A 13097-nucleotide genomic window follows, 5' to 3' on the forward strand; every position below is an offset into this window, starting at 1 on the left:
TCTAAAAGCACCACTGGAAATGTGCACCTGAGCGACATTACTGCTTTCAGACAGTCAGGGTCCATTTGGGGTTGCGTTTGTCTAATGCAGTTACCCTGGCCCTGCTTCTCTCTCCCACTGCTCTGCGGGCCTGATCTACAAACCTGCAGAATCTTAAGAGCTAGACCTTTCTTCTTGAAGACTGACTGCCTGGCCTTTTCCTCCCTACCCGTCATTTCACTCTTGAGAGTAAAAGCCCTACCTTTTAGACCATGACGATTCCAGTGATTAAGCAAACCAAAAGGAAGCTGTTTGCTACTGGCTGAGCCCCCAGCTGAACAAAGACAAGCACCTCGTCTCTCCCTCAGAGCCTTCAGTATGCACGCAGTTTCTGAAACGCCTTCGGAAGGGTTTATTCTGCTTCACAGTCACAGCATGAGGGATGAGTGAGCCTTTAGCTTTGAGGCCTTTAGACAGTTTTCTCACAATGTAAATTTTATCTGTTTCTGTAAAGAAAGTAATTCAGAATCTCAAGTATACAGTAACTGCAGCATATTTATGTTTTTCATTTATAGATTATACGGTTTCTTTTTTTTTTTTTTTTTTTATAAATTTATTTATTTTAGTTGGGGGCCAATCACTTCACAACATTGCAATAGTTTTTGCCATACATTGACATGAATCAGCCATGGGTTTACATGTGTTCCCCCTCCTGGACCCCCCACCCACCTCCCTCCCCATCCCATCCTTCTGGATCATCCCATTGCCCCGGCCCTGAGCCCTTGTCTCATGCATCGAACATGGAATGGTGTTCTGTTTCACATATGATAATATACATGTTTCAATGCTATTCTCCCAGAACGTCCCACCCTCACCTTCTCCCTCAGAGTCCATAAAATTGTTGCATGCATCTGTGTCTCTCATTCTGTCTCGCATATAGGGTTATTGTTACCATCTTTCAAATTCCATATATATGCATTAGTATACTGTATTGGTGTTTTTCTTTCTGGCTTACTTCACTCTGTATAATGGGCTCCAGTTTCATCCATCTCAGTAGAACCGATTCAAATGTATTTTTTTTAATGGCTGAGTAATATTCCATTGTGTATATGTACCACAGCTTCCTTATCCATTCGTCTGCTGATGGACATCTAGGTTGCTTCCATGTCCTGGCTATTGTAAACAGTGCTGCGATGAACATTGGGGTACACATGTCTCTGTCAATTCTGGTTTCCTCGGTGTATATGCCCAGCAGTGGGATTGCTGGGTCATATGGCAGTTCTATTCCCAGTTTTTTAAGGAATCTCCACACTGTTCTCCATAGTGGCTGTACTAGTTTGCATTCCCACCAACAGTGTAAGAGGGTTCCCTTTTCTCCACACCCTCTCCAGCATTTATTGCTTGTAGACTTTTGGATAGCAGCCATTCTGACTGGTGTGAAATGATACCATTATACGGTTTCTTGAGTAGTAAATCTGCCTGCTACAGTGATGTATTCTATTATCATTCCCTAATCCTGCATGATTCGAGATATTCAAGAAAGTCCTGAGGGAAGAAATAAAATGATTAAGGAGACAGGGAAAGGATTTCTGAAAACAGGTTTTCAGTGTAACTGGATGAAGCCTCAGGAAGGGAGGAAGGGCAGAATTAAAGAGTCTAAGACATTTGAAACTTAGAGTTGCCAGGTGAAGAGAAGGCATATGTCTCAATGCTAGGGGCAGGGGCAGTATATTTAAGACTGATAAGGTGAATAGTCATCTTTAGAGTAACCAGAAATTCTAAAATGGATTTTTGAAAAATAAAGCTCATAACAGAGTTGGGGGTAGTATTTGATTCTTTAATAGAAGCTGTAAAAAATGGCATAGTGACTCTTGCATTGTCAGACTTACGTAGGATAGTAGTAGAAGCTGTAAAATCCACAGGGCTTAGAAGGGTATAGAATCTTCCTGGAAGTCAGACCAGAAAGACATCTCCTGTTAAGAAACCATCAGTCCTGCAGAGTCTTAAAGTCATGCACGTGACAGTGCAGGGAAGCTCGGGGCAGAGTTTGCAATTCTGAGCCTCTGAGTGTTGAGGACTCATTCGTCCTGGCAGCAGCTGCTGATGGGGCCAAGTCTAGCACTGGGGTCTCGGGGGGGCGGGGGGGTCTCCTCCTCGTCCAGAGGCTCCCAGCAGACTGCCCAGTGGGCGGGCGGGGCAGCCATCCTGCAGTTAGAGCATGCCTTCTCTGGAAACCAGCGTTCCTCCTCACAGCCCAGCCCCAGATTCCACAGCTGTTTCCTGGTTTTCTTTTCTCCATCTATTCCCTAACAAGCTGAACACAGCTCAGTATCCTGATGGACTTTTCTTTTTCACTCCTTATGTCAGGATTAACTGACATAAGATATTCTGCTATGGTCTCAGAATTTGTCTTTTGGAAAAATTTGTCTTGCCCTGAAATCCATGTTAACAGCTATTGACCATCTTTCCCCTTGCTGTTTGAGTCTCTCTTGATTTCGATATACAACTGTAGAATCTGCCACAGCAAACCAAATGTCATATGAAAACAAACCCAAGCAGTCTAACAGAAGTGTACTCCTTGTCATTCTTGTTTTTCTCTTAAGAAATCCATTTTAAAGTGCAGAAGTACCCTCAGACATTTCGGTTTGGTGAACATCAGGTGCCTCCCGTCCCCCCTCACCACTGGCTCGGCCCCTCATGTGCTGTGAGTTATCACCCACGAGCCACGCACTCCCTGTGTCTTGGGCTCAGTTGAGCCACGGAGGCCTGGGTGATTACAGGGTGTTGTTCCTAACCACTTCACCATCTTTCAACTTGAAGAAAAAGTGAAATAGATTAACTGGAGAATGAAAATAAAGACAAATGAGACAGTCTAGCCAGATGGTCACGCAACTTGAAGCTGTCACAGGAAGGTGCTCTTAGGTGGAAGGTTTTCCTGGAAAATATTCCATCTGGTCATGGGCCTTTCATTTGGGGCCGGATGTCTTCCTTCAGTGCAGGGGGCCGTGTTTTCCATAGTTGTCTCAGGTATCGTAGGAAGGCCCTGTGGATGTAAATGCTCTGAACACCTTGAACAAGAAGGAAATGAGCAAAAAGTTCGACACGCCAGATGAGTATCTTAGGCACTTTTTTTAAATTGCTGAAGATGTGACCTCCAAGCTCTCTGTCATCTGAGCTTGAGGAATCTAAACTAGATACAATGATGTTTCTATTTTGCTCTGCTGTTTTTCTTTTTGAAGATTTTTAAAAATTCTTTTTCCTCCCCATTTGGAACAAAAAACATTAGAATCCTGATATAACTATAAAGTTTTAGCAGCTGGAAGCAAATGAAAAATGAGAGGCCTCAATTCTCAGGGAGTGAGAGAATATTGCAGTGCAGTTTGAAGGGTTATTTTGACCGGGCATTGTGAGTGGGCCGCTGGAATCAAGCCTCCTCTTCCAGCTCGGGTAGCCGTGTGAGCCAAGGTTGCCACCTCCCCACCAGGAGGCGCGCACCCAGGTCCCTGTGAGGCCTGGACAGCAGCCACGTGCAGGGAGACGCGGATCAAGGACTTAACTCTCCTCTCTGGAAACCTCTAAGCTTGCCTCACTGAAAACGTGACACGATTAGAATGATAAAAAAAAAAAATTGGAATAAATAGCTTTATTCTGATTATTCCAGCTGGCAAGCTTTCATTCTTTACAGTCAGTAGTCCTGCTCTTTGCTTGGTTAAAAAAAAACCTGCCCCAAGTAGACCAGCTCCACAGGAAAGGGAAGTGTGAATAGGAGGAGGTACCCAGGTGACTACAGTGTGGGCCACAGCCTCTGCCCTGCTTCCCTGGGGTCTCCTGGGGAGTAGGTCACCCCAGGTCTTGCTACTTGCCGGGCAGATCTGTCCGCCTGCGAAGCCCTTGAGTTAGTTGTCAGATGGGACTGACAGGTGGTGTGGAGGGAAGGAGAGATGAGCTGGAGCGCTGGACGGGGGCCTCGAATCTTTGTAACAGTCACGGAAGGCATCGTTTTGCTTAGACTTTTAGTGAAATCTAATCTAATGAAATGGGACTTCCTCTGTGTGGTAGTTAGACTCTTAAAAAAAAAAATTTGGAAACAAATTTAAAAGTTGTAAGAATTACATTGTGACATCTTTCTTATATGAGGTTGTAGAAATCTGGTTGTGATTTGAGAAAAATTTAATAGAAAAGTTCTGTGTAAAATGTCTTGTTTTTTGAGCATTTTGCATTAATATACTTGTTTATAGTTTTAGGGCACATAATTTACTCTTTTTTTCAATGTATTTGACAATGAAACATTTTAAAGAGTATTTTTAAATTCCTGAATCTTGCAAATTTATAAATAACAGTGATTTTTTTCCTGCCTGCTTCATTGCATTTCTGCTATTTTTAAAATGCTAAGTGCTAATGTTAAATGCTAAGTGCTAATCCTGGGTGTTCATTGGAAGGTCTGATGTTGAAGCTGAAACTCCAATACTTTGGCCACCTCATGCGAAGGGTTGACTCATTGGAAAAGACCCTAATGCTGGGTAGGATTGGGGGCAGGAGGAGAAGGGGACGACAGAGGATGAGATGGTTGGATGGCATCACCGACTCGATGGACATGGGTTTGGGTAGACTCCGGGAGTTGGTGATGGACAGAGAGGCCTGGCGTGCTGCAATTCATGGGGTCGCAAAGAGTCGGACATGACTGAGCGACTGAACTGAACTGAAGTGCTACTGGGTAATAATTTTCAGAATGACCTAGATTAAAGTCCTGATTGTGGAATATGTATGTGTATGTATATATGCTTCTATTGGAAACCTAGAGATTGCTTTATAATTCTTAGTTCTGCCACCATCAGAGCACAGTGGTGCATTTATTACTGATCTGAAAATATTAGCTTTTATTTCCCTGTCGTTGTTAACAGACATAAAAAATTGCCTCAAGCTAGAGAAATGCATGAAGGCAAAGACAGTACATTTCACAAGAGGAAAGCCATTTTGGACTAAAAGCAATGAAATAATTTATAAATTATATTTAACTTCCCTAAAGAAATGTTCTTACACAGTTATATCTTCTTTTCATATTTAACAATACCTATAGACAACAAGTATTTCTTTCCATGAATACGTTATGCAGCGTTTGTCAAATTTTTTAAAATATTTTTTTATTTTTTAAACTTTTATTTTGTATTGGATATAGCCGATTAACAATATTGTGATAGTTTCAGGTGGACAGAAAAGGGGCTCAGCCATACAAATCCATGTGTCCACTCTCCCCTAAACTCCCCTCCCATCCAAGCCACCACATAACATTGAGCAGAGTTGCCTGTGCTGTACAGTAGTGCCTTGTTTTGCCTACAGTTTTATGTAATATGGACAAAGTTGTTTGTAATGTACTTTATACTCATGGTTGATGTTCTTCTTTTACTTTAGGATATTGAAAAAGCCTATGAAATTGTCTGTCAAGAAGGATCTAACTTAAACCCAGATCTTGGAGAGCTGGTAGTTGTTCCTTTGTATCCAAAAGAGAAATGTGCACTGTTCAAGCCAAATGACGAAACAGAAAAACGATGCCCCGTTTACCAAAGACGAGTGGTGGTAACAGCTAGCTCCGGAGAGTCTTTGATCTGCAGCAACACAGTCAAGTTTGTTATTGATGTGGGTGTGGAGAGGAGAAAGGTAATTATTACTGAGTAGGTAAATTACCTAAACTAAATTGAGTAGGACGGTTATCAGACTGCTGATCATTGTCTTGGGTTCTTATCATTTTGTGATCCGAGGACTTCTCTGTATTGGCCATGTATGCAGAGAAGCACTGTTGCGTGCAGTAACCAAAGTCTTGAGCATCGGTAACTGCCTTTCATTAGCATGTTGGCAGTCTGGAAAATTAAATTGATTGAGGTGCTAAAGGAAAAAGTTTTAAGGAAACACAACTACTAAAGCACATTATTTGACTCCCAAACGAATCTTTTTTTCCATACACGCCTTAGATATTTTTGGTGGCCTGTTTATCAAAGTAATTAGCATCTTCTCCCAGGTAATTTACTAGAGATTAGTCTCAAGTACTCTGACTTTTATTTTAGCAAATTTTGGCTTTATCATTGACATGGTAAAATTCCATGCTAAATTAAAAAATACGTACGCTTTTAATCACTGTCCTTAAAAATTAGGAAAAACAGAAATAGGATGTCTCAAACTCTCAAAGACAGTGGGGTTTCGGAAGTCCTAGCCTGTAAACTGAAAAGAACCTACCCTGAGTATTGATCCATTTACTGTTATTAGGTGCTGTGTCGCTTTCATCCCCCCAGGAGACTGTGGGTCTCCTGAGTATCCTTGATTACTATGACAGAACCATTCCAGCCGTTAGGAAGGTGCCCTCGGAACCATTTTGGCTTGACCTTAGTGAATTAATCCACCATTCAGAGAACCCAGGCTTCTCACTTACCTATAAACTTAGACTTGAGAAGGATCACTTTCAGCGCCATCTGTAGCTCTATATTAGCTGATCGGACCGGGAAGGCCCAGCATGCATTACAGAGGTGAGACCCCGGGGGTCACAGTCCGTTTGAATAGAAGCTTGAGGAAACCAGCACTGTCAGAGGATCATCCTTTTGTCCACGGGGCACGTGAATATCTGTCCCCATCGGGCAGCATGGCGCTTTGAGAAGCGGCATCCATGTTTCAGCACACGATGCACAGCCCTCATATTTATAGAAGCCACATTGGGAGCAGATAGCCCTTAAATCCATTTATCAAAGCTCTTGCAGTTTCCATCTCAAGGCAAGTGAAACAATAACGAATATCGTACAAAAGGAATGAGTCGGTAGCAGAGGTGCTGCAAACAGCAGTCACTTCGGGGCGAGCGAGCCCGTCGGGTCTTGAGTGAGCCGATGCTCAAGCCGCTGTCCTTCCTTTCAAAGGTGTACAACCCCAGGATCAGAGCAGACTCGCTGGTCACACAGCCCATCAGCCAGAGCCAGGCCGAGACCCGCAAGCAGATCCTCGGTGCCTCTCCCTCAGGTAGCCCCGCGGGCCACAGAGCCACACACGGCGGTCCCCCTCTGCTGGCGCCACAGAAGCGTCACCCCCGTCTTTCCCTGGTTTCTTCCAGGAAAACTCTTCTGTCTGTACTCCGAAGAATTTGCCTCCAGAGACATGCGGCCACTGAAGCCAGCGGAGATGCAGGAAGCCAACCTCACGAGCATGGTGCTCTTCATGAAGAGAGTGGACATCGCCGGCCTGGGCCACTGTGACTTCATGAACAGACCCGGTAGGCGCGGGTCAGCAGGGCGCCCAGCTGCAGCCCTGCCCGCTTAGCTCCTGCCCACCCCCGGTCCTAAGAGCAGGTGGCCCCTGGCAGAGCAAGCAACCTGGGGCTTTGTTTTGTCCTGAAGCATTGTCTCCACTAGACGTAAACATTCTCTGACGTCATTTAAAAATTTTGTAAAAAAAAAAAAAAAATCCTCTAGGAAATACCCGTCCTGACACTGAAAAGTTGTCTGCCATCGGACACAGGGACCCAGGGAGACGGGTGGCCAGGCCAGTGGAAGCCGGGGTGGCGCTGAGGCATTCCCTAGAGCCGTAGGGGGTTTAATATTGAAACTCTTCTGGTAAAGTTGTGGAAGACCAGTTACTTTGGGCACCCTTGGAATCTAAGGTTTTCAGCACACTCCTCTCTAGAGGAGCGGTGGGCTCTCCAGGAGGAGAGGGACCGGGTGAACTGCTCGTCTCATCCAGGGCAGACCTTCCTCCTCTGTAGCCATCTCCTCCCTGGGAGCCGTCTGTTCTTGCAGGAAAAGAGTCGCTGTTCAGCAGAAGCTCAGGCATGCAGGAGAGAGAGGCCTACGTTGAATGCATGTAAAGAAGGCCTTGGCATTCAGGTTCTTGGGAAAATCAGCACATCACCTGGATAACAGCTATGCAGTCCCAAGCCTGAGGCTTGACCCTGAGGGTGTCAGCCAGCTTGACTTGGCACACAGCTTCCCCATCTGAGAAGAGGTTCATTAGGCCTGGGCCCTTCCTTATTTTATTAGCTGAAGTGATAGATACATTAGTGATAAACACACCTTGAGATGGTAGCTCAGAGAAAAGCAGCAGTCACAGGAAGTGACGTAAGGTTGTAAAATGTGTGTAAGCAAACTGTGAATGCGTTTTTTTTGTGCAGCAGTGGTTGGCGGGGACGGGCTGGGGCACTGGGGGTGGGTGATCAGGTCCAGAAAGGCTGGGAAACGGCCGCAGGATTCCTTTAGCCATGAGCCCTTACCTCGCAAATGGTGAAGCCCCTCTGCCCTTGGGTCTCGCTCTGGTCCCTGAGGGAAAGGGAGTCTGGAAGGCGAGGGTGGGTCACTCACATCCATTTCTCTGGTCTTTCCCCTGGAGACCCCAGGGCGTCTGTCATCAGCCAGCCAGTCATGACTCCAGACACCACCCCCTGAAGAAACAGGTTTTATTTTTGAAAACTGCTCATGTTGGGCTCCCTGGTGGCTCAGGCTGTAAAGCGTCTGCCTGCAATGCAGGGGAGACCTGGGTTCAATCCCTGGGTCGGGAAGATCCCCTGGAGAAGGAAGTGGCAACCCACTCCAGTATTCTTGCCTGGAGAATCCCATGGACTGAGGAGCCTGTTAGGCTACAGTCCATGGGGTTGCAGAGTCGGACACAACTGAGTGACTTCACTTGGTTTTCTTTCATGTTGATTGCCTGGGCATCTTGTTTTCATGCTGGTAGTTACTTGGTGGACCAGCATGGTGAGAGAAGAAGAGCAGGCCTTGTAACGTCCAAGATTTTAAAAAGCAAATGGCACAGCACAGCCAGCGCCGTGTTTCTCGGTGGTCACCCTCTGCTGCTCACTCCGTGGTGCTTAGAGCTGAGAGTAGGGAACAAAAGGGCGAGGGAAACAATTTATTCTTGTCTCCTGGCAGTACGTACATAGCTGTTTTCCGCTGTGCTTTGGGAAAATATAACTGTGGATTAACTCTGACTCATCGTTTTGAAAGAGAAAAGAAAAAGATGATGGTTGCAGCTGCTGCATTTAACACCGCTTGTAAATGAAATACGCAGATGCAGCAGGGCGGCCCTCGGCAGGACTCGCGGGCCATGTGAAGCGGATTTGGTGTCACTAGGCTGTTCATCCACTGTGTGTTTAGTCGCTCAGTCGTGTCCAACTCTTTGCGACCCCATGGACTACAGCCCGCCGGGCTCCTCGGGCCGTGGGGGTTCTCCAGGCAAGAACACTGGAGTGGGTCGCCATGCCCTCCTCCAGGGCCCCTTGGCATAGCTCTCTTAAAAATAGTCCCTCGTTTTCTTCCCTGGTGCTGAGGACTGACCTTCATGGTGAGTGGATGACGCAGTACCTGTTGACCCGGGTCAGAGAGTCCAGGGTCAGCCGACCACTTGAGGTGGTCCTAGACAGCTTCCCTCTGGGAGGGCAGGGGAGCGCCGTCAGAACGGGCGGGGACAAGCTCGCCAAACCCAGGGCCAAGCGGACATCACCTTGGTATCTGGCCTCAGAGCTCGTTTTGCTGGTGGCCAGATGACTGGCGTTGGAACCATCTGTGAAGAGTGGACCCAAATGCAGACTTGCGGGACGGGGCATTCGGGACAAGACAGGCCTGTCTCAGAGACAGGTGAAGGAGCAAAGGGCAGAGTTGGGTCAGAGCCCCAAAGAAGCGTCCTGACCCTTGACCTGTGGTGATGAGGCAGGGACTGCTCAGCCTGTGAATCAGGGAGTCAAGACCCTGCGCGGTTTTCTCTTCCGCACGAGGAGCCTGGTTGGTGAGTGCGCCCGAGAAATGCTGGTTCCTTCATCGTGGGAAACGCGAGATTCTGCTCTGGAGTTTACAAAGGGGGTGCAAACATTACAGTCCGTGTGAAGAGGAGGTCGGAGGGGAAATGGGCCCTGGGAGGGAGCCTGGCATGGATCCTTCCATCCCCGGCAGGGAGCGTACTGCCTGTTGCCCCCAAATAGCCAGTATTCTACCGTGGCGCCCCCACGTCGGTTTTTGAATTCACAGAGGTCACACGTCATCTGCCCGCAGTCACACAGAGCTGACTGCTGATCTTAGACAGCGGGGTGGGGGGAGGGTGGGGAAGAGGCACAAAGGTGCCAAAACCACTCGAGAGCCAGTGTTGTGAGGCTCTTGGGAGCAAGAGAGGAGGTCATTTTTCAGAATGAAAAGAAAATCTGAGGGAGAGCTTAGAAGGCACAGAAGGGAAGCACCTTCAGCCCTTGAAACCCGTTCAGCTCTTTTTTTTGTCCAGTGACCCTGGGATCTGTTATTTGGGTGCGGCTGGCAGAGGCTGGACGGGAATGCTAGCCTTCCTCGAGTTGGGGGAGAGATGGAAACAGGGCTGTCCTCGGCATACCGGGCCAGAGGTGGCCGGGATTTTAGGCACCCCAGCGCCCTGGCCCTCGTTACCAGCTGCGTGACATTCGGCGAGCATGTTGCCCACTGGGCAGCTCGGCGTCTTTATCCGAACACAAGCATCGTCAGAGCGGTCCCTTCACAGAGGTAAGATCCCTCTGTCCCTCTCTGTGGCCCCCGAGAACGATGACGTGCATGGAGTAAACGCTCAGCTGTCACCACCCACGTGGCGTCCACCTGAACTCTTGACATAGAAGGCTCATCGGCCCCAAGATGCAGGAGAGCCTCCCGAGGCAGTTTTGACGGTGTGAGAAACAGATAACTGATCCACAGGCTTGGGAGGCTCCACCGGATTCCCTCGGAGGAGCCAAGATGGGCAGGAGCTGAGCTGGGTTTTGGAGCCGCAAGACAGAAGGCTGGGGCAGCTGTGCTGACAGCTGACGGGTTCGAACAGCTGCTGGCAGAAAGGCTGCTCCAGAAGCTGCTTCCACAGCCGATGAAAGAGGCTGGTTAGCCCTGTGGCTTTGGAAGTCGCTTACCGTGCCCTCATCTGTAACATGAGGACGGAGGGTCTGCACTCTTGTGTTATGGGGTTATTAAGAGGTGCAGATGAGATCATTTATGCAGAGGTGCTCTATGTACTGCGTAACAGTAGGAGGTCAGCACATGCCAGGATTTATGAGCCTGTCCTTGTGAAATTAAGTGAAACAGGGGCCTTCCCTTCCTCTCCAGAGTCAAACTCATACTCCCGTTGCTTGAAAGTCCCAGGACTTTTGAGAGTCTACACCACCCAACCAGCCACCATCGTGATTCTTCCATTTCTCCACTCAGTGGACACTCTGCTTGGGTGCACGCGATGCCCATGCCCCAGTCCTAAATCTCGCCAGGCCCTCCCGCCCTGTCCAGCTGTCTCTCTTTGTCCACTGCATATGTGTGCGTGTAATTCACACACGTACAAGGCCCAGGGCCCTCACGGGGTGAGCACCGCTGTCCCCCCGGGGCAGTGGTGCTCCGATAACACTCTTGCTCTGTGACAGGGTGTCTGATGCTGTGGTGCCCACACATCACAGTTCTTCTGGCCATAGGTGGTGCCAGTGATGCCACTCAGACTAGCATCAGCCCAAATGTGTCAGGATAAGGACATGGGGTTTCCTGTGACCCCAAGCCATGCCTCAGGGACCCCCGAGGGCAGAGGCTGAATGCTACAGGCACGCAGCTTCCCGTCTCCATGTCTGCGTTCTTTTCTCCCCTGCTGAGCTCCTGAGTGGAGGTCCCCGTGACAGGGAGGGGAACACCCTGCTATTTGACATTGAAAATCTTGGCAGACTTTTCAAGGCCATAGGAAAGATGCCACATGAGGCTGTTGGTTCTGGAAATGACACAGCAGAGCCCTGGACCCATCGGACCTGCGCACCTGCTTCGGATCAGCGCTGGGTCAGTCCCTTCATCCAGCTGTGGGCTCAACCCTTATTCCAGATGAACGGCCTGTCTGTGAGCAGCCTTTCTGCAGGTGCTGTGGCAGGAAAATGCAGACTCCATGTTGGAGCCTGGCATTTGGGCTTCCGTGGGAAGAGGGTGCAGGAAAGAGTGTGTAAGTAGCCCTCCAGGTGACTCTGAGTGATGGCGGTGGGGAGGCGTGTGACCTTGCAGTGAGCTATCCCGCAGGGAGTACAGTGGCCGTGCGCAGTAGAGCTTAATAAAAATGATGTTTTGTTCATATTGAAATTGCCTTTGGAATAAAGCAGTATTATTTTGCAGTGTTGTAAAGAAGAGGCCTGGCACTAAAACATTTATATTCCATTTGTTAGCATTATTTACCATGGATTACACTTAAACAGCACTGCCATAAAGAACCCTCATCTAAACTCTTTTGCTTTTACCTACGACAATTTTATGGGCCATACTGGGGAGCTGGCTTAAAACGTAGAATGTAATATTAGCAAACCCTATGCAGTTATTTTTATGATTGCTCCTTCACCTGTATCATCTGCACTCATTAACTTGTTCTTTCTAGGATAATAAAACCCCCAAGAACTTCCTCTCTTCTGCTGTTAGGTCTGGGAGCAGAGTCGTGACGTTATTTCCACCAGTCACCCTATGTGCAGCTGACTCAACTCCAGGATATAAAAATGAAGAGCAGTGCCCTTTGGGGACAGAGGCTGGCTGTCCAGCCAGATCCTCACAGGGACAGTTGCCAGGGATCCTATAATTTACGATGAAGCAGCTTTGCTGACTTAGGGAATTGGTTTCTAAAGAGCTCTCAGTAATTAAGTTTGCACTCCCAGCCCCTCCTGCCCTGTTTAATGGAGAAGCTTATCTCTGCTGCTGCCTCTTGCACCTCCTCGGGCAGGTCAGCTGTTACTTTTGATTTCAGGCTCACTGATGGCACCTTGGACTAAATACTTTTTCTAAGGAGCCCTTGTGTTTACTTTCCCAGGGCTGTGACTTCTCAAGGTCTCACCCTTGCCTTGGGGTCTTTAAAAGCTCCTGCCCCGGAGGGCCCTGAGGGTCAGAACTCAGGAGCAGAATCCCCTGAAGGCCCTGCTCTTCTGTTTTAAATCTTGATGAGAGAAATCAGCTCATTTTCTCCAAGAAAATGCCAAGAAAGCCATGCTGAGTCCCCCAGCAGACGCCGGTGTTCTCTGCAGGCTTGCTTATGGGCTTGCCCTCAGCCGACACCATTCTCCCAGGAGCTGATTTTCTGCCAAGTCACAAATGAGAGGCTGAGGCCCTGCCCCTTCCGCGCTCCCCTCCAGCAGGAGGCCTGGAGACGCCAGGAGC

At 48.2% G+C, this 13097-nt stretch overlaps 1 protein-coding gene across 2 annotated transcripts in view; it reads left to right on the forward strand.

Annotated features, from left to right (window-relative positions):
• The window catches only part of DHX32 (DEAH-box helicase 32 (putative)), a 53036-nt gene that overhangs the window by 32608 nt on the left and 7331 nt on the right, over window positions 1-13097 (forward strand). For both annotated transcript variants that reach the window (XM_081533271.1, XM_081533282.1), the window contains exons 5-7: window positions 5389-5634; window positions 6876-6975; window positions 7067-7225. In XM_081533271.1, coding sequence (XP_081389397.1) covers window positions 5389-5634; window positions 6876-6975; window positions 7067-7225 — 505 coding nt within the window. The remainder of the gene's footprint in view (window positions 1-5388; window positions 5635-6875; window positions 6976-7066; window positions 7226-13097) is intronic.

This window comes from Giraffa tippelskirchi, chromosome 2 (assembly GCF_054371585.1).
Source record: "Giraffa tippelskirchi isolate mGirTip1 chromosome 2, T2T-mGirTip1v1.2.pri, whole genome shotgun sequence".
Classification (NCBI taxonomy): domain Eukaryota; kingdom Metazoa; phylum Chordata; class Mammalia; order Artiodactyla; family Giraffidae; genus Giraffa; species Giraffa tippelskirchi.